Source organism: Anabrus simplex, chromosome 3, assembly GCF_040414725.1.
Source record: "Anabrus simplex isolate iqAnaSimp1 chromosome 3, ASM4041472v1, whole genome shotgun sequence".
Classification (NCBI taxonomy): domain Eukaryota; kingdom Metazoa; phylum Arthropoda; class Insecta; order Orthoptera; family Tettigoniidae; genus Anabrus; species Anabrus simplex.
This window is the reverse complement of record NC_090267.1, coordinates 355053977-355076923: the sequence shown is the minus strand read 5'-3', so window position 1 is coordinate 355076923 and position 22947 is coordinate 355053977. Positions and strand designations below refer to the sequence as shown.

The 22947-nt window shown below is 36.9% G+C and overlaps 1 protein-coding gene across 8 annotated transcripts in view; it reads right to left on the bottom strand.

The window, feature by feature from the left end:
- The window catches only part of LOC136866367 (cysteinyl leukotriene receptor 2), a 244753-nt gene that overhangs the window by 80779 nt on the left and 141027 nt on the right, over positions 1-22947 (bottom strand). For all 8 annotated transcript variants that reach the window (XM_067143243.2, XM_067143244.2, XM_067143246.2 and 5 more), the window contains exon 3: positions 17250-17443. In XM_067143243.2, coding sequence (XP_066999344.2) covers positions 17250-17443 — 194 coding nt within the window. The remainder of the gene's footprint in view (positions 1-17249; positions 17444-22947) is intronic.

The following is a 22947-nucleotide window of genomic DNA, read 5'->3' as shown; positions in this document are numbered from 1 at the left end:
TATTGTAATGACAAAGACGATGTATTTCACACATTTTTGGTATGCTATCATTGGTCAGCTCAGAGAAGATGTTTATATACTGAGCAAGGAGAGTTGACGCCAGAAACTATTGTGCAAGTGATGCTACGAAACCAAGAATCTTGGGATCAGATAGCAATATATGTAAAAGGCATCCTGCGTCAGTAAAAGAGAGATATGAATGTTCATGAACGGCAGTAAGGAGAAATAAGGAAGAAGAAACCTGAGAAATTAGCACGACACCGCCCTGAAGTAATGCGAGAGCGGTTCTGGGGCGGAGATATACGTCGTGGGAAAAGGGTGTGAGGGTTTTAGTGAGTAGGAATCTCACATGCTTGTGGAGTGCAGACCCTCACAAGTGTCTAATGTAAGATTTCCCACACTTCCCTCGTTTAAAAAAAAAATTATTATTATTGTTTATTATTATTATTATTATTATTATTATTATTATTATTATTATTATTATTATTATTATTATTATTATTATTATTATTATTATTATTATTATTATTATTATTGTTGTACCGGTTGGTACACCTATATGCCGCACATTTGAATTTTCCGCCTTAAAGTACTCCTCTACAGCTGAAACTCTGAACTTTAAACTGAATGAATTCAACCGTTTATCTGAAGATGTCACTGTGTTAATTTTGAATTGTTTTTGTTTACTAATTATCAAGAAGTGTGGACATTCTCTAACAGATGTCTCTACCAAAAACTATGATCATGCACCCTGGTGTGAAGTGAAGGAACTTTTCTTGAAGATATTTTGTATTCATAAGTTGTTGTCTTTACTAAATTTCCTTCTTTCATTGGTGGGTTGGCAATATTAATCCTTTCTTTCCGCCTGTTTTGAATTTACCCAATCAGTAATTTCTGTAATTAATTTCCCTCCAAACACAGGTTTCTTCTTCATTTTTGACTTGTAACTTTTAGCCAACCAATAAACGCATGTGGGTGTGTCTTAATTATTCATGAAAGGTCTCGAATTTTCCGCGAGGGTATAAAAGCTGCTGATTTTCTGGTCTCTCCGCCACTCGTACAACATCTAGCTTAGTGTATGGAAGAATAGCAGGAGGCGGGAAGCACCTCTTTCATCAGTCAGCAGCCCTTCAAAAAGGTAATGGCCGTTTAATATCTTTATTTTCTTTCTAGCTCAGCAGTTTAATCCTCGGGGAAGGTACGAAACCGTCCTTGATGTAACCTATACCATTTCAATGTAAAATTTTCATGTTACTTTAACTGTAAATCAGGGATAGAGAGTGCTTTACCCTCTCGAGCTCCCCTTCATTTTGATCTGAAGTGACTACGTTTTCATAACCGATTTTCTTCTCTTTCCTAATGTATTAAAATTTTCTTATATGAGTCACCCATCCCTAGTGTGGGAATAGCCCCAGTTGAATTGGCCTAGCACCACTTAGGTTTTAACAAGCTTTCATATAGGAGTGCAAGTACTCGCCTCCATTCATCTTTGTATTTTGGGCCATTAACTTAACCCGTTTTGTTTTCCTTCTTGCGAAAACCCAGTAAATTGGGTACGAGATACCCCTGTTCCATTATAAATTGTGCCTTGATGGCAGTTAAGTGTAATAGTCTGTTATTGCCTTTAATGGGCTTGAAAGATTGAGAGCGGGTCAGCTCTTTCTGTTATTTGGAAAGGTGCCTCTAGGAGGCTTGTCATTACTAGATGGGAGCAAGTGCTCCATGTAATGAGGGGTTTTCTGCCCTTTGGTAATTTATGGTTGTGAGCTGAGTGCTCAGAGATTGTAAAAGGTGGGGCTTGAAGCCCAGATCTTTAATTTGTCTCTAAATCCTTGCTTTTCTGGTCTTGTACCCAATTATTGGACAGCTGTTGACTTGTTGTACTCGTTAAGTTTTCAAATTCTATGCAAAAATTTGTTAAATTTAATTGTCTATTGAAAATATAACCTTTATTTAACTTTTTAATTCATCTTTCAGACTTGTAGTTAGACCCATTCCAGCCCGCACCTTCTTTCACATCTGCTGTTCCACAGATACCTCGGAACAATTATTATTAATGCAAGATGACTACAGAAACAGGAACATGTGCAAGATGTATGCAACTGTCAACACTATTAAAAAAGGATTTCAACCAAGATCTAGTATTATGAGAGATGTCTGGAAATTTTATTACTGATCAGGACAAATTATTAAATTACTGTAAGCAATACTCTTCAATTCCTTGCTAAAGTGTGCTGATCCAGAAACCTGTATTGGTTAACCATCTAGTTCCCCATCAGAAGAACAAATACCAGAGCCAACAATAAAGCTTCAGGTAGTGACAACATTCCTGCTGAGCTTATTAAATATGGTGGAGAATGATTACCACCAGTGGATTGTATAGCCCTAGCTGCCTGAGCCATGACTCTGAATATGTCCAAGATGCCCACTCCCATTCCATAGCAACTGTATCCCACCTCTCAGGACCACTTACTAGGCCACTCAGCCATTGCCCATGGTTCACAAAGTAGGACGTGACTACAGTAATTCACACCATGAACCATTACCATTCTCACTTCAATACGGAACAATTATGAATTTTTTAACTTTAAATTAGATACACTACAGGCAACATATTTGCAATTAAGACTATTAATGATAAGGTGTGGGCATGTGATTCAATCCATAGAGAAGTGCTGTGGTACATCATGATGGAGTTTGGCTTTCCCATAAAATTAATTATCATGTGTAAACTGTGTATACAGGATAATATTAGCTGTGTTTTGCTCAAGGGCAGAAAATCAAGTTCCTTCCAGAATAAAACTGGACTGAGACAAGAGGATGCACTATCTCTTCTTCTATTCAACATTGCGCTGGAGAAGATTATCAGGAAATTACCTCTTGTACTTGCTGGCATCATATTGGGCAGACAGCATAAAGTCCTTGTATATGTGGATGACATTGTTCTTATTGGCTGCAATGAATTGTAACTTAATACCGGTACAACTTGATAACAGTGTACTGAAAAGGTGGAACCTCTATACCTTCTTTTTAGTATTGCGTAGTGTATCTGTTACTATGAAAACTGTTCTGATAGTCCCCAATAACATTTTCAGCAGTTGGTTTTAAATGCTGTAAAAGAATAAAAGACAGAATTTTGTAGGGCATGTTTACAAGAGATATACCACGATAATTTTGAAGTTCTTCCTTATCTCTTCCTTTATGCATTGTGTCAATAAGTGATCCCTGCCATTCTTTTGGAATAACTTCATTGTGCCGTATCCTTAGAGTGATCTTAGTACCATAGAACAAGATCTAGAAATTCGTAAGAACATAAACAAAGGTCCTTTGATCGAAGTTACAGAAAACTGTTTTATTCATTTAGACCAATTTTTCACTCCCAATCTAAACCTCAACGAAATATCAGAAAAACCTAACATTCTTTTCGACTTCTTAAAGTCTTTAGAGGTATTAAATCCATGAATAAGAAATCAATCTTTTACGCTCTGCACAACACTCTCCTGCGCTGCACACCACAACCACTCCATCCTCCTGACCCGTCTTAATCCACGCCTTCCCACCCCTTGCCCTTCCTTCCTCCCGTCCACCCTCTCCCCCTCTCCCCCTCTCCCGCCCTTCCACCTACCTTCTACCACACACCCAACTCACTCACGTCCATCCACGCTCAGTCCACACCTCTTCTCACAACTCGCAACAAGTACACTGAACAAGGTGAGCCTCATATTCTGTCATATGTGGCCTTGAATTTGCTTTATCCCTACTTCAAGCAATCTGCTTACTAACCTAGTTTTTCTTTCTATGTAGGCTTCACTATCTATATTGAGCTGAGACAACTTTAATTTAAATTCAACCTCATTCAACCACCCAACGTAAGGTGTACCAGCTAAAAACAAATATCAGATGGCCTTGCCAACCATAAATTATACTGAATCTATTCTTATATCTCCATTGATATTGACAGAAGTGTGGACATTAATTTTATTTCATCATCATGTACATTAAGATTTTTACTCTCACTAACCAACTTTTAATCTACAACATCAATGTACCATACTAGACTATAATGCCTATAGTGCATTACATCAAATTGTAACTACTTGTACTTTGCATTGCATGTATATTGTACACAGTAATATGTTATGTATCTTGCCAATCTTGTAACTTCAAGCTGAAGATAACATTATGCATCGAAATCGGTACTTTAAACTAATAAATGACATATTGTAAATATCTTATACAACATACTTAGAATTGAATAGGTTGAACTTTTCCTCAATTCCAGTTGTGAATCTCAGTTCAATATGGAAAAATGAAGATTTTAACTTATAACGTATGGGTTTTGAGGGGATTTTTCGATGAAACAGACCACTAACTGATCTGTAGTGAACTATCTCTAGGCTTAGGAGAGAGAAAGTGAAATGTGTAAACGAATAAGGATAGAAAACCTCTATGACAAGGAAATTAGGCAGAAGTACATGGATATAATTAGTAGGAAATTCCGAACAGTGGACAGTAAGCAGGTTCAGGATATAGAAAGAGAATGGGTGGCATACAGGAAAACTGTAGCAGCAACAGCAAGGGAATGCCTGGGAACAACTGTGTGTAAAGATGGGAAAAAGCGAACATCTTGGTGGAATGATGAAGTGAGAGCAGCTTGTAAACGTAAAAAGCAGGCTTCTCAGAAGTGGCTCCAAACAAGGGCTGATACAGACAGGGAATTGTACACAGATGAAAGAAACAGAGCAAGACAAATAGTTGCCGAATCCATAAAGAAGTCATAGGAAGATTTTGGTAATAACCTGAAAAGGTTAGGTCAAGCAGCAGGGAAACCTTTCTGGACAGTAATAAAAAATCTTAGGAAGGGAGGGAAAAGGAAATGAACAGTGTTTTGGGTCATTTAGGTGAACTCGTAATAGAACCCATGGAGTTACTGGACAGGTGGAGGGAATATTTTGAAAATCTTCTTGACAAAAAGGAAATCTTCATGGTGGTGTCATGAACAACGGAGCTCATGGGAAGGAGGAAAATGGTGTTAGTGAAATTATGCTTGAGGAAGTGGAAAGGATGGTAAATAAACTCCATTGTCACAAAGCAGCAGGAATAGATGAAATTAGACCTGAAATGGTGAAGTATAGTGGGAAGGCAGAGATGAAATGGCTTGATAGAATAATAAGATTAGCATGGAGTGTTGGTATGGTACCTTTAGATTGTACAACAGTAATTGCACCTACCTATAAGCATGGGGACAGGAAGGATTGCAAGAACTATCAAGGTATCTCATTGGTTAGTGTACCAGGCAAAGTATTCACTGGCATCTTGGAAGGGAGGGTGCAATCAGTTGTTGAGAGGAAGTTGGATGAAAACCAGTGTGGTTTCAGACCACAGAGAGGCTGTCAGAATCAAATTATCAGTAATAAATAAATAAATAAATAAATAAATAAATAAATAAATAAATAAATAAATAAATTGACGATCAATCAATCAATCAATCAATCAATCAGTCTTGGATAAAAGCCATTATAAGTATTTATTGAAACCAAGCTTTCAGCCAAATTGCTTTGGCCTTTATCAGGGCATGTTAAGTTCTGCTTCCGACAGTGAGCAAAGAAATTATAAGAAACGAGGAAGTCATGACTTTACTATCCATGGCCAACCCCACTAATTGGACTCAAGGATCATTGTGCTGTGATTCACCGCCCTCTGTCAATCATTTCATAAGTCCGTCCTGCTGTTCCATGGTGGTGTTATTCATGTATTTCTGTAGTACAGGGCTCCATGTATTTGATAACTTGAAGCTGTCTTCCCTGTTGATGTTCACCTTTGGTCAGGTTTTGACGTGGTGGCTTAATTTTTTTCAGCACGTAAGATACATCTTGACGGATTTCTTCCGCCTTGTTTAACGGTAAATCTCTGATGGCACGCTCTACCCCACAGACAATCTTCTCTACTGGGATTCTTCTCGGTGCCACAGCAAAGTTGAAACCTTTCTTTAGCACGGGTATTGAGTTTTGGTTTAGTACTTTATCAGACATATTAACCATGTTTCGTAGGTCTAGAGAAAGCATATGAGAGGGTACCGAGGGAAAAGATGTTCAACATACTGGGGGACACTGGCTGTATGAATATATCTGTCCAGGTCAAAGGAACCCGAACGATTCCACGTTGGATGTGCCGGGATTCGAATCATGGGTTTTCTGGTATCGTAGCGGGTTGCTGAAAGAAAAACCCTATCTATTTTATTTACAAATGGATCCTATCGGCTAAATTCATTAATTAATTACCCTGACCTACGGCAGAACAATTTATCTTTATATGACACGAACATAATGCATTTTAGAAATCAATCAGAGGCATTTTTGTTGACAATTTGGCTGCAGTGAGAATTGATGGTAGAATGAGTTCTTGGTTCAGGGTACTTACAGGGGTTAGACAAGGCTGAAATCTTTCACCTTTGTTGTTCATAGTTTATATGGATCATCTGCTGAAAGGTATAAAGTGGCAGGGAGGGATTCAGTTAGGTGGAAATGTAGTAAGCAGTCTGGCCTATGCTGATAACTTGGTCTTAATGGCAGATTGTGCCGAAAGCCTGCATTCTAATATCTTGCAACTGGAAAATAGGTGCAATGAATATGGTATGAAAATTAGCCTTTTGAAGACTAAATTGATGTCAGTAGGTAAGAAATCTGAGAGAAATGAATGTCAGATTGGTGATACAAAGCTGCAACAGGTAGATAATTTCAAGTATTTAGGATGTGTGTTTTCCCAGGATGGTAATATAGTAAGTGAGATTGAATCAAGGTGCAGTAAAGCTAATGCAGTGAGCTCGCAGTTGCAATCAACAGTATTATGTAAGAGGGAAGTCAGCACCCGGACCAAATCGTCTTTACATCCGTCTGTTTTCAGATCAGCTTTGCTTTACGGGAGCAAAAGCTGGGTGGACTCAGGGTATCTTATTCATAAGTTAGAAGTAACAGACATGAAAGTAGCGAGAATGATTGCTGGTACAAACAGGTGGGAACAACGACAGGAGGGTACTCAGAATGGGGAGGTAAAAGCTAAGTTAGGAATGAACTCAATGGATGAAGCTGTACGCATAAACCAGCTTCAGTGGTGGGGTCATGTGAGGCGAATGGAGGAGGATAGGTTACCTAGGAGAATAATGGACTGAGTTATGGAGGGTAAGAGAAGTAGAAGGAGACCAAGATGATGATGGTTAGACACAGTGTCTAAAGATTTAAAGATGAGAGGTTGAACACTTTCTGGCCTGGGATACAAAGCCACAGTGAAAGCAAAATTCATGTATCCATTACAACAAATGTGGCAACGCCCAGGGCCTGTGCAGGATTCGAACACACTTCTCCGCACCCTTGATCTTAACAACTGGATCTCATGGGGTGGATTGTCCGTATCTAAAATATATATCTAGCTTACAGGCTTAAGGGTGTGGAGGAAATTCAGGGCGCACTATCTACGGCAAAATGAAATTTTTCCAATAGGAGCAAACTAAATTTTACTGTCCTTGGCAAAATAAAATAATATTTAAGATAACATGTAACTACGAAATACATAAATTAACAAAATAATATTAATATTCAGATGAGATAATTGTTAACCATGCTTACTCAGATAAATGCATCCCCAATATAGTATCTAACAAGTCACTGTAATTACGAATGCATCAGCGAAACCTATATGACATTCGCTTCAGCACAGGGAACCAAGTTATAACTAAACAAGGAAACACTTGAAACTGGTTGAGTGGTTAATCCCCCTCCTTTAAAATTAATACACAAAAAAAAAAAAGTAAAATTATAGACATAATAGAGTGGTCCCCTACTCAGGACAGTGAAATACGAACCCAACATCATTACGTGAGTAAAGTCAGAATTTACTTATAACACATAATCAAATCACTTGTATAAACAGTCAAGAAACACAAAGAAAACAATTAAAAGAAAAATACACATTCAAACACTGGCTGTATGAATATATCTGTCCAGGTCAAAGGAACCCAAACGATTCCACGTTGGATGTGCCGGGATTCGAATCATGGGTTTTCTGGTATCGTAGCGGGTTGCTGAAAGAAAAACCCTATCTATTTTATTTACAAACGGATCCTATCGGCTAAATTCATTAATTAATTACCCTGCCCTACGGCAGAACAATTTATCTTTATATGACACGAACATAATGCATTTTAGAAATCCTTGTGACAGAGAATACGATTCTGGTCACGGGCCTGTCTTAAACCATAATCCTGTACTCCTTAAACCGTACATTTCAAAGTGACAGCCAAGATAGATGGGAAAACACGCCCACCAGCCTTCCTTTCACCTAGAAGCTCCTTTTTAACCTCCTTGTGTGACTCCGCTAGGACTTTGATGGGTGGATCATGGGAGACTACTGGCAAAAATGAGTGCAATTGGACTAGACAAAAGAGTGACTGAATGGGTTGCTATATTTCTAGAAAATAGATCTCAGAGAATTAGAGTAGGTGAAGCTTTATCTGACCCTGTAATAATTAAGAGAGGAATTCCTCAAGACAGTATTATTGGACCTTTATGTTTTCTTATATATATAAATGATATGAGTAAAGGAGTGGAATCGGAGGTAAGGCTTTTTGCGGATGATGTTATTCTCTATAGAGTGATAAATAAGTTACAAGATTGTGAGCAACTGCAACGTGACCTCGAAAATGTTGTGAGATGGACAGCAGGCAATGGTATGTTGATAAACAGGGTTAAAAGTCAGGTTGTGAGTTTTACAAATAGGAAAAGTCCTCTCAGTTTTAATTACTGCGTTGATGGGGTGAAAGTTCCTTTTGGGGATCATTGTAAGTATCTAGGTGTTAATCTAAGGAAAGATCTTCATTGGGGTAAACACATAAATGGGATTGTAAATAAAGGGTACCGATCTCTGCACATGGTTATGAGGGTGTTTAGGGGTTGTAGTAAGGATGTAAAGGAGAGGGCATATAAGTCTCTGGTAAGACCCCAACTAGAGTATGGTTCCAGTGTATGGGACCCTCACCAGGATTACCTGATTCAAGAACTGGAAAAAATCCAAAGAAAAGCAGCTCGATTTGTTCTGGGTGATTTCCGACAAAAGAGTAGCGTTACAAAAATGTTGCAATGTTTGGGTTGGGAAGAATTGAGAGAAAGAAGAAGAGCTGCTCGACTCAGTGGTATGTTCCAAGCTGTCAGCGGAGAGATGGCGTGGAATGACATTAGTAGACGAATAAGTTTGAATGGCGTTTATAAAAGTAGGAAAGATCACAATATGAAGATAAAGTTGGAATTCAAGAGGACAAACTGGGGCAAATATTCATTTATAGGAAGGGGAGTTAGGGATTGGAATAACTTACCAAGGGAGATGTTCAATAAATCTCCAATTTCTTTGAAATCATTTAGGAAAAGGCTAGGAAAGCAACAGATAGGGAATCTGCCACTTGGGCGACTGCCCTAAATGCAGATCAGTATTGATTGTATTGTATTGTATTTGCACAGTATTCTAAACTTCTCATTCTATTGAAAACCAATCACATGCTTTTAAAACTCCTCAGAGATATGTCTGTATCAATACACTTTGGTAAGACAGCAAATCAAAACTTTAATCAATTAGATCATTAACAGGGATCTTCTTACTAACACAGATTCAAGAAATACAGAAATGCAGAAATACAGAAATACAAGAAATACAGAAATACAAACTCGATAATTAGTCACATAAGAAACATTATACTTCCTTACAATGCAGGGGAATAGAAGAATTAACATAAAATGCTTCCTTACAGAAACCTGTATCTAAAATGGAGGTTGTTGATTCGAATCCCAGCGTTATTCATCATACATCATACAGCATATCTGTATCAAAAAAAAAAAAAAAAAAAAAAAAAAACCTTATGCTATAAATCTACAACAAATTTGACATTTAAAGGAAAATGTATTGAGTGCATACCTACTTCTAGAAAAAATACATGTATTCATTATACTATATTTACACGTAGTGACTATAGGCCTACTTTATATATTCCACCGTCTTAATCTTTAACCTAATGCACTCACAAAGTAAATTATAAAGTGTCTATTCAAAAAAAAAAAAAAAAATGTGCATGTAACCTGCTCCCAAAATGAATTACGCGATTACTGTAACCCAATGGTGAAAGTGGATTAATTACACCGATTCCACCATGATTTCTAGCAAATAAATAACATTAACTCACTCAACAAGCTTCCTACACTAAGCCCTGATATATAATTTTCCTTTTAATATATATCCTACTCCACTATTAACTTATTTACAAGATACGCATTCATAATTACTAAAACTGGAATGGACTTATCTGAGTACATCATGATGCCTTCTATTTGAGCTGCAGGGTGGGCCCATGCTGGAAGACTTTAGCTCTCCACATCAGCAACGATTATCACTGGTATACCAAGGGTCCAGAGCTGGGTAGCTGTTTCTTGGAACATGGTTGAATCTCTCATTCTCCACTGAAGGCACTGTTACACCAACACAGAATATTATCCACTCATGAACTTAATGTTACAATCACCCTTGATAGTTATCTCAGGGCTACCGTCACGCACAGAAGTTATGCCCTGTTATCTATAAAAATGATCAACATCCGATTTAACAGTTATAGAATTTATTCCGTATTTGATTGCTCTCAAACACATACATTTGTGTACTGTTTTGCCAATACGAGCTTACATCTCTCAAATCATTCCCGCACAAAGAAGAATAGTCTTGCGACAAGTGACATGAAGTAAGCTCCAAGACTAGTTCCTGACTGACCTGGGGTGCGCCTGCTGCTGGCCTATTTATTTACACTGGCACAAAATGGCTGACCCTAGACTCCTCCCGGAGAGGATATCAATCTATTCCATTGATATTGTGAATATTAGTGAGGCAGTGCGCTCGAGAGGTAGCTAAACATATTCCATGAACCTCGATTGTATGCCTCTTAAGCAATTGCGGGACTCCCTGTGACAGGCCACGTGTTCAGTGTATCGCGTGGGGATGCTTTCTTTATGTGACAGAGTCACTACTGCGTAATGTAAATTCCACGGGATATTTAGCATACCACTTCCGGACAATCTCTCTACATAATTCCAAAGATGCATGTGGTGTCATTTGTTCTCTTATTCATAGTATAATTTGAGATGATAATTTAATCTCTCCTCGCCTTTTCGTCCCGTTAAGCTGGCTTCCTACATAAAATTTCTCTGCGGAATGTTGGCTATCCGCAATTTTCATCCCCACTGTATTATCTCGTGGTGCGGGATTGAGGCTTGCCCTCTTCTGTTTTCATCACACAGATATCTCCATTGCATTCGCTCCTTGGATAAAACTTCCCCTGGCTTTGAATGCTTACGCGTTTCCCCTCCCGGACCTGCGCACGCCAAATACAGAACATGTTTAATAAAATTTTGAATGCATGTGCCTGGATCACTAATTCATGGCTCTGATACGTCACAAGGTATAGAACTAAAAGATGCCACAGCACTAGTTGCAAATAGAGGATTGTGGCGACATTTAGTAAATTCACAGAGGCTTGCAGACTGAACGCTGAAAGGCATAAGGGTCTATAATGATGATGTATGATGTAGCTCTTGTACCTGCTGGCATCGTATTGGGGAGACTATGCAAAGTCCTTGTATATGCGGATGATATTGTTCTTATTGGCTGCAATGAATTTGAAATTAGGCAGTTATTTCTGGAACTAGAGGAAATGGTAGCAAAAACTGGCTTACGGGTAAATGATAAAAAGACACATTGCATGGTTGTACACAGACTGAATCATGAGAAGGTTGACCGACTGCCTTTGAAGATTGGGAAATATGCATTTAAAAGAGTGGAGGAGTTTAAATTCCTTGGTGTATTAATCGATAAGCCAAACCAAAGGCAATAGGAACACCAAGCTAGAATTAAGAATGCAAATAAGGCATTTTACTCTGTTGTTGTTTGAGTCATCAGTGCATAGACTGGTTTGATGCAGCCCTTCATGCCACCCTATCCTGTGCTAACCTTTTCAATTCTACGTAACTATTGCATCCTACAGCTGCTCTAATCTGCTTGTCATATTCATACCTTGGTCTACCCCTACCGTTCTTACTACCTACACTTCCTTCGAAAACCAACTGAACAAGTCCTGGGTGTCTTAAGATGTGTCCTATCATTCCATCTCTTCTTCTCGTCAAATTTAGCCAAACCGATCTCCTCTCTTCATTCGTGATTCGATCTATCTATCTCACCTTCAGCATTCTTCTGTAACACCACATTTCAAAAGCTTCTATTCTCTTTCTTTCTGAGCTAGTTATCGTCCATGTTTCACTTCCAGGTGGTGGTGGTGTTGGTGGTGGTGGTGGTGGTGGTTGTTGTTGTTCACTTTTTTGTCTTATGCTGCTTTTAACTAAGTTTTTGCATTAGTTCTCTCAACCTCATCTTCCTATTGTTTGTATTTTCACCATTCTTCAAAACTGCCTTGTTTCATTCATCCACCTGATGTACCCAAACTAGTTTAGTCCATTTTATCATATCTCCATTTTTCATTCTATCCCTGTTCTCACCACCTTTGCTTCTTACTTATTAGAAATTATTTTATCTTGCTGAAGGAAAATTCTTGTTAAAATAATAATTATTGTTTATTTATATTCATAATTTTGTAAATACAATTATAATAATAATTATGTAAATACATAGGTAACAAATTAATCTTTTGTCACTGACTTCCTTACATTATATAGACCTCCTTTCCTTCACATGCTGCCAATCTCCATGCGTGGTATAGACCCCTGCAGGCATAATTTCATTTTGTTCTAGCTTGTAAAATTTTGAAGTTGTCGGGATGGAAATGGTATATCTTCAAAAGTGAAGATCTTTGCCTTCTTTGAATGTATGTATCAGCCCAAATCAGTGTTCCTTTTCCTTTCTAAATAGTTTGTCTCACCACTTTCCACTTGAAAGCAAATAGACTTAAATTTCTGCTGCATTTTAGCAGATGTATGTAATACTCCATGACATTTCTTTTTGTAGATTGATAGTATTATTCAGCATCTTTTTACTGATATGCATGTTGACATCATCTGGTGAGGATTCCTATAATTCTTTCAGAGCCTTGAAACCTCTTACGACTAGTGATTATTGGACTCACTATCACCTTGAAAACCGATATTGCGTGGTGCAGAAGCAATGCACGGTGCAGTATGAATGAAAGAGAAGTATTTAAGTTTTGATAAATCAAATGATAACAGCATTACACCAGACTGAACTGAGCAAAGGAAGAGTAGCCACATAACATTCGTAATGAGAGAGCATGGTGCGCATGACCAAGTAATGGACAATGAAATGCACCGAAGTTCATGCCCTCTTTCACATGAACTTATCATCTCATTAACCTGGGATCTGTGCTAAATGAATCTTTGAATTATTGTTTCCCATTCTTCTGCTCGAAGTTCCCGAGGCAATGATTACCCTAGTTTTCATTGCATTGTGAATCAACCCATGCAAATACAAGAGCGTCACTTTTATTCCATATAAAATGTGGAAGATCTCATCTCCATTAATCTATCTATATATATAAAATAAGAGTTTTGTCTGTCCATTGCTCAGAATTTAAAAAGGATGGTATTTCTGTATCGATTGTGTCCATAGTAGCAAGGAAATGCACTTTTAAATTTTCCGTAATGTCTGTCTGTCTGTCTGTCTGTCTGTCTGTCTGTCTGTCTGTCTGTCTGTCTGTCTGTCTGTCTGTCTGTCTGTCTGTCTGTCTGTCTGTCTGTCTGTCTGTCTGTCTGTCTGTACACGCATCACGAGAAAATGGCTGAAGAGAATTTAATGAAAATCGGTATCTAAAGTCGGGAAATAAGTCGCTACAATCTAGGCCATAAATAATCTTATTCACGCTGAGAGAAATGGTAGTTTAGGGGAAGGCCTACAATTTAATTCTCAAATATTTGTGTTATTAGTGGTCCTATCTTAATGAAAATTGGTATGCAAAGTCAGAAAATAAGTCGTTACAATCTAGACCATGAATAATTTTATTCACACTGAGTGGAATGGTAGTTTAGGGGAAGGCCTAAAATTTAATTCTCAAGTATTTGTGTTATTAGTGGTCCTGTTGACAAATACTACATTACTAAAGTTATATACGGTAGTATTAAATTTCCGATCATTTATGCCTTATACATTTTTATCGTACCGGCTATCATAACAGAGATATTCATGAATTTGGGTTTTTGTTGCCGAGTCCATATCAATGCCAAGTCACGAGAAAATAGGTAGACAGAATTTAATGAAAATCGTTATGTAAAGTCGGGGAATAAAGAACTACAGTCTACACTATAAATAATTTCGTAAGACGCCCTAATAATTATCACAGAGTCGAAAGAAAACTAAATGTGAAGGCCTACAATACAGAAAGCTCATAACATTGAACAACAATAACATTACATTGACAATTGTTTGTTGTGATGTGCTTTGTGTCTTCTGTTGCCAGTCATGTCCGATAGATGGGATTACTGCTGTGTACCAAATGTATACCAATTTGCTTTACGTCGCACCGACACAGATAGGTATAATGGCGATGATGGGATGGGAAAGGGCTAGGAGTGGAAAGGAAGCGGCCGTGGCGTTAATTACGGTACAGCCCCAGCATTGCCTGGTGTGAAGATGGGAGACCATGGAAAATCACCTTCAGGGCTGTCGACAGTGGTTTTCGAACCCACTACCTCCCGAATGCAAACTCACAGCTGCGTGCTCCTAACCGCATGGCCAACTCACCCGGTCGTACCGAGTATTTAAATGAAATAAGTTTCATAATGATAAATCCGTATTGAACTGTATAACAGCTTGCCTGAATATTGGCGGGAGGTAGCTGGGGAGTTAGATAAATTTCTTCTTAAGCATGCCATTCCTCTGGTTCATGCATTTTCTGATACTACTGGTACGTAACAAACTGGTTCATCATAGCATTCGAGCTATTCAATCCCTACCGTGTGGCACTGATTGGAATGATCAGTGTGTATATTTAACGGAACAATGTCAGAGGAGTGTTCACGACTGTCTGCGACCTGGTCATACCAGCACTGGAACTTTGGACTGTTAGATCGGCATCGTAGTACTGTTCATTAAAAGTGAGAAAATGTGCGGCTTTTCATATGAGCGAGTATTTTATATGGTAACATTGCTTTTAATTCCTACATTCCTACTGACGTTTTTGTAATGTCCTAAGTTAACTAACTGTAGTGAGGAAAACCACAAAGGCAGTCTTTCTTAGAATCCTGTAGCGAAGCACGGGTACATCAGCTAGTATATATATAAAATTGGATGTTGGTATATTTGAGATTAATAGACTCAAAAACTACTGGACCGATTGGCTGAAATTTTCACAATTTATTCTTATTGCATCTGAGAGGGATTATGAAGTGGTTGGAACAAAATTAGATAGGTAGTTTTATTATTAAGAGTGATTTTATGTAATTTTATTAAATTGCAAAGCCGCTCCAAGATTGGATCGAATTGATGGACAGATTGTCGCTAGGCAACAGCAATATAATCTATATCATGATAGTCTGGTAATAAATGCTGTATATAGGAGGATGGGAATGCGCTGCCATTAGGAGGTTCATTCTTATGCCTGTTATTTGGAAATAACAATCCAACATGCCGTGATCAAGATGTACTTTCATGTCATAGAACCAACTTTGATAGGTCTGACCAGTTTGGACAATGTAGCTGTGTAAAATATTTCAGAAACTGTGAAAAATATACAATATCAAAAGTGGAATGAAATGAGTTATCACGCACTCCTAACGAAAAGCAACTGGGGATTCCCAATCAGCAAAAGCGAGGATGAGAAGTAATCTTTATATAGGTCAATATATATAAATTTCATTGCTGTGTGTATGTATGTATTACATCTCCTCCTAGACCACTGGAGCAATTTCAACCAAACTTGGTACACTTATGGCTTAGTATCAGAAGACGAACCTCATGGTAGTAAGACACCACAAGCACCCTTAAAGGCGGGGGCAAGGGGGTTGAGATATAAAAGTAATCAAAAATGATACCGAATCCATACTTTTCGGGGTCACTGAGATGAATAATGACACTCCGGATTTTTTAAAGTCTAAGTTCAGCCTCCTTTGGGCTAGGGGCGAGGAGGAGTGGGAAATAGAAATAATCAAAAATAGTGTCAAATCCATAGTTCTCAGGGTCGCTGAGATGAATAGCGACATTCCGAATTTTGTATCCCTTAGGAGGAGAGTCGAGGTGGGGAATATAAAAATAATCAAAAATAGTGTTGAATCCATAGATTTTGGGGTCGCTGAAATGAATAACGACACTCTGGATTTCTTAAAGTGCAATTTCAGCCCTTTTGGGGTGGAGGTGAGGTGAGAGTGAGATTTAATAATAATAATAATAATAATAATAATAATAATAATAATAATAATAATAATAATAATAATAATAATAATAATAATAATAATAATAATAATAATAATAATAATAATAATAATAATAATAATAATAATAATAATAATAATAATAATAATAATAATAATAATAATAATAATAATAATAATAATAATAATAATAATAATAATAATAATAATAATAATAATAATAATAATAATAATAATAATAATAATAATAATAATAATAATAATAATAATAATAATAATAATAATAATAATAATAATAATAATAATAATAATAATAATAATAATAATAATAATAATAATAATATTATCCACAGTTTTGGGGGTTGCTGAGGTGAATAGTGACACTCCAGAATTCCTTAAAGTCCATGTTCATCACCCCTTGGGGTCTCTACTATAAATGTTTGAAAATAATCTGAGCTAAACTGTTGAAGCAGTGAATGTTTGAAGTGATTGCTACATTTGCTTAGCGCTCACCTTTGTCTGCTGGATAAAGCAGCTCTCAAATGTTCCCTGTTGCTGGGGGATTAAGTCCTTTTAAGTAATGTAGACCCTCATAGGGTGTTGAGAGCACAACTTACTTTGGTAGGGGCTTGATATGAATGATTCAGCTTGTGAATATATTAAGGAGAAGAGTAAAACAAAAAGAGAGAAAATAAATATTTTGAAATAGATCTGCTATACCTACAATTCACAAACACAATGTACTTTAGGAATGATGACATGAGTTCACTTACTTACTATAGGAAACAGTTTTATGAAGAAATCTCAACATGTTTCTGTATTGAAAAATGATCTTACCGAATATCACCAAAACAATGATAAAGTAATTGAAGAGGAACTGTACAAATTTCACAAATCCATGTATGCTCAACCAATAGGATCGCAATTCACAGGGCCATCTCCTCTCCAGCGCTTGAACTTCACTTGCATTTTCAGCATCGTAGTTGAGAAAGTCAAGTTCTTCCAATGAAGGACAGTCTATCGTTGTGGATCTGAAAAATATAATGATGAATATTTAAATGTATTTAGGATGAGCATAATACATGGTGAGTCATACACCATATCTAAAGGGATAAAATTAGCAAGGAGGAGAAGAATCTCATTCAAAACATTAACATGGCTGTTTAGTGTGGGTAGAGAGCAATGGAATGGAGACACAAAGGAAACAAACACACTAAATGTCATCTATGAATTTCACCTCTTATTTTCATAGATGGCATCTCCCCTAATCAAGCCCAGCTCTTTTCTATCCTTGTCTCAACCTTAATAAGATTCCCAGTCTCGCAAAACTGTAATGCATGGAGGGGAATTTCCTATTTTTTAACTTTTGATATGAAACAAACAAACAAACAAACAAACAAATCTGTTGCCTACATGTGCATGTATGTGTGAAATGTGTTGGTGTGATATATATTCTACCAGTCTTCTCCTTATGGTTCCTCAGCTTGCTCCATTGGTAGCTGACAAGATACTCACCTCATAAGCATATAAGTTGCAGACAAGTTGGTGGGTATATTTTTCCTTGTATAGCATTAATTATGTGATGAGGTGTCAAATATCTATGGGACAGGACCACTAGCTACAAGTGATAATGCGCTGTTAATTTTCATGGATAGTAATAATGTTATTGGTTTTACGTCCCACTAACTACTTTCATGGTTTTCAGAAATGCCAAGGTGCAGAATTTAGTCCCTCAGGAGTTCTTTTATGTGCCAGTAAATCTACTGTCCATGTCCGAACATAACAACCAAGCCAAAAGTTTACAGATACTAGTTGAACTACACCGAGAGACAAACAAAACCATTTAAAAAAAAGACCTCCAGCTCAAGACTATTTTAACAATCACCATCTCACAGTTTTTAATTTTAATCATGCTTTTTTAAGAACTTTTTAACTAACATTTTCATCTTGTGTGTCTGATAGTTTTTAATTCAATATATATGTCTTACTGAGGATGACCCAATGCCATGTCAAAACATGTCTATCTCTGTGTAAAGTTTCATCTTAATTAGATGTAAAATATAATAGTATTGACTGGTAGGATATCAAAATAATTTTGTACAATTTTGTAAGAAGTAATACCAAGTAATGCAAAGAAACACACGCGACAACACAATTCTACATGAAATAACAAAGGAAAATTTACAAGTTAATGACAACACATCATGCAATGGCTTTGGTACATATATCCTCATTTATTGCCTTTTGCTTCCTCAGATGATCAGCTTCCCTTGGAAAACATATAGGTACAAGGTGTGTTCCATAAATAATGCGACCAAATTCATAAAAAATCATTTATTGAATATATTCGTACAAATAATAAAAAATCTTCAAAATAGCACCCTCTTGTGTCGATACACTTCTGGAGGCGGTATTTCCATGCCTGGAAGGCATCCTGGAAGGCCTTTTCTGGAATGTCCTTTAGAAGTGATAAAAATCATTGTTATCTGTATTGAAGATACTGAATGTAGGATGCTAAAAGGTTTGTTTTGTCACCTATTCAATACATATAAATTTTACAATTTAGGAATTTATTATTGATTCCACTTGAGACATGTTTCGCCCTTCATTGAGGGCATCATCAGTCAAATTATCTCCTCAAGGCAAAAATCAGGTACCTGGTTAGTAGCTGACATGCACAAATTAATACATATTAATAATACACATTACAAAAATTAAGTATGAGAAACAGTTGTACAATAGTGATGGTTGAACATATAGGTTTATAGAATAAGAAGTCAGCACCAATGCGTAAAATTAAAATAGTAGAGTTCGGCAGTGGTGCTCTGGAGAATAGTTGGCGCAATCAAAGGAAAATATAAAGTTTTAAAAATATTTACATTATAACAATCAAGGAAGAAAGGGTGTAGTGCTCAGCGTCAATGTTTGTAAACAAAAATTAATGTCAATGGTTGGTAACTATACAGTATTTACATTGTCCAATTGAACAGTTGAGAATAAGGTTTTAAAAATATTTGCATTATAACAATCAGGGGAGAAAGGGTGTAGTACTCGGCGGCAATGTTTGTAACCAAAAATTAATGTCAATGGTCGGTAACTATACAGTATTTACATTGTCCAATTGAACAGTTGAGAATTTTACAATTTATATACATATTTACACAAGAGCAGCTTGGTGAGCAAGGGTATAAAAAAATCTAGTACCAAGTGCGTCCTGTTGTTTTAAAGGTTGGAAGAAGAATGTAGCATAGACATTTCAGAAATATGCAGAGTGGTTTATCTTAGTTAAAATCACCGGGGGTAGGGAAATATTCCATAGCCAAATGAGGTTTTATATGCATCAAGCTGAAAGTTGTCTGGTTGCAGCACCGAGATCAGTACGGAGACTGGATCTCGGGATGAAGTTCTTGTTTTTGTTGCTGGTCTGGTGAAATAGAATAGAGTTGCTTGTGTTGTGAACAAGCAACTCGAGGTCCATCATACTTTTTTCCACGGAATAATATCAATTTAGTCTCATCGGCATCTCACACCGATGTCTTCACATAATATTCGAAGCTACAGAAGTCAACTACAAGAATAAGCGAAAGTTTCAACCCACAACATATTCCTAATAAGCAATTACCTACAAATAACTGTCATCATTGTTGCCATTCAAACGCACTGAATACCCATGAGTCTCCATCCACACTGACCAGTCTCCGTACCGATCTCGGTGCTGCAACCAGACAACTTTCAGCTTGAAGCATATAAAACCTCATTTGGCTATGGAATATTTCCCTACCCCCGGAGATTTTAACTAAGATAAACCACTCTGCATATTTCTGAAATGTCTATGCTACATTCTTCTTCCAACCTTTAAAACAACAGGACGCACTTGGTACTAGATTTTTTTATACCCTTGCTCACCAAGCTGCTCTTGTGTAAATATGTATATAAATTGTAAAATTCTCAACTGTTCAATTGGACAATGTAAATACTGTATAGTTACTGACCATTGACATTAATTTTTGTTTACAAACATTGACGCTGAGCACTACACCCTTTCTCCCCTGATTGTTATAATGTAAATATTTTTAAAACTTTATATTTTCCTATGATTGCGTCAACTGTTCTCCAGAGCACCACTGCCGAACTCTACTATTTTAATTTTACACATTGGTGCTGACTTCTTATTCTATAAACCTATATGTTCAACCATCACTATTGTACAACTGTTTCTCATACTTAATTTTTGTAATGTGTATTATTAATATGTATTAATTTGTGCATGTCAACTACTAACCAGGTACCTGATTTTTGCCTTGAGGAGATAATTTGACTGATGATGCCCTCAATGAAGGGCGAAACATGTCTCAAGTGGAATCAATAATAAATTCCCAAATTGTAAAATTTATATGTATTGAATAGGTGACAAAACAAACCGTTTAGCATCCTACATGTCCTTTAGAGCCGATGTAACATGCGCCTGGATTCTTTCAATCGTGCCCCAAGGTTTTCCTTTCATGACTCCTTTTAACCGAGGAAACAAAAATAGTCAGCAGGAGCCAGATCAGGACTGTAGGGAGGCTGGGGAACCAATGGGGTGTTGGTCCTGGCCAGGAAGTCATTGACAATGAAGGCGCTGTGACTCGGCGCGTTGTCGTGATGAACTTTTCACGTGTCCTTGATGTCGCTTTGGCAGCGCGAGACCCTCCTTTTCAGTCTTTTGAGCACTTCCAAGTAGAAAGCTGAGTTCACTGTAGTCCCGGTAGGTACGAATTCGTGGTGGACAATGCTTCTGACAAAGAAGACAGTGAGCATGGTTTTGATCCTGGACTTGTTTATGCGTGCCTTCTTGGGACGGGGCGACGATGGGGTGTGCCACTCTGAACTCTGCCTTTTTGTCTCAGGGTCGTACTCAAAACTCCATGACCAGTGATAACTGAGTTAAAAAAATTAGGATCATTTTCAAAGATTTCCAACATTTCTTGGCACCGAAGCACTCGCATGTCCATTTGTTCGTCGGTCAACACTTTTGGGACCAGTTTGGCATACACCTTTCTCATGTTCAAATCTTCGGTCACAATGCGGAAAACGGTTGTTTTTGCCATGTTTAGAGTTTGTGCTATCAATTGAAGGCTCAGCCGTCTGTCAGAGTTCAAACAATCGTGCACACGCGTCACATTTTCCCTATGGGAATCAACATCTATATCAGAAAAAAATTGGTCGCATTACTTATGGAATGCACTTTGTATATAATTCAGTTTCACATAAATGAAGTGCTGAAATAAACTTGTGTGCAGTAGACTCAGATAATCATGCATATGACAAATCAAGTCATAACAGGTAACTCTACTGATGTGTTCCCATACACATGGCAATTATTATAGCTCATGGCAGATGACCTCTATGTCTCTTATTTTGTACATTTATTTCTTCTGGAGATGTAATTATCACCACAACTGCACCTGCACAACACATTTCCTTCAAGCTACATTTAATTAACATCATCATCCTGTATATTGAAATGAAACTAAATATACAAATAGAGGAATAATAATAATAATAATAATAATAATAATAATAATAATAATAATAATAATAATAATAATAATAATAATAATAATAATAATAATAAATTCAAATATAATCCATTTTTCTTGCGATGGATTCATCTCAACCTTGTGCTGGTGGTTCATGGTCTGCAATCTTTCCTCTCCATTTCTGAGGTACCCATGGCTAGTTTAGCTGGTCATATTTATGCTCATCAACTATTTTTCAGCATTAATATATTTAGTTTCCATCTCGTATCCCTGAAACTCAAAGTCAGATGTTGTACAAGTGCTAAACGTTTAAAACTCTTCACTAATTTAATAAGTTACACTCATCTGATGTACGAGCATGACGATTCTGCACACATGTGCTTTAACAATTAGCACACTGATGTCCACTTAATTAGTACATATGCTTTTTCCTCTTTTATACTATCACCTCTTGATGTATTAGCGTAATTTTATTATGTGTCCACTTCAATGAAGCACATAAGTTAGTTAGCTTGCAATGCCGAGAACTTTAACAAAATGGGAATGCTGGTAGCAAGAGTAGACACAATATTTGTAGCAGATAAGAAGACAAACAATAGAATAGAATGAAATAAAATAAAATAAGACATTGGATGCTGTGATCCTGTCCTTATAATAATTATATGAACTAATGGCACCCCCACAACAATGCAAACACAACACGGATCTCGCAAGACCTGCAAATGATTATATCGGATATTATTCTTTACATTCATCTCATAATTTTAACTAAAATTTTAATCAAACATATCCTTTAATCATTTATGTAGTTACAATTTACAAAAAAAATCTCAACTCCTTTTGAATGCTGCTCCAAAATATACATTCCATGAGAGTAGTTTTCCATCCTTAAGTATTGATGTCCGTCCTTTCATTAATATTTATGCAAATCTAACAGGCTTCAATATGTAAGTCTCAATATTTTATAGTATTTTGTAAACTGATCTGTTCCTTACTAAATATATGGTGATAAC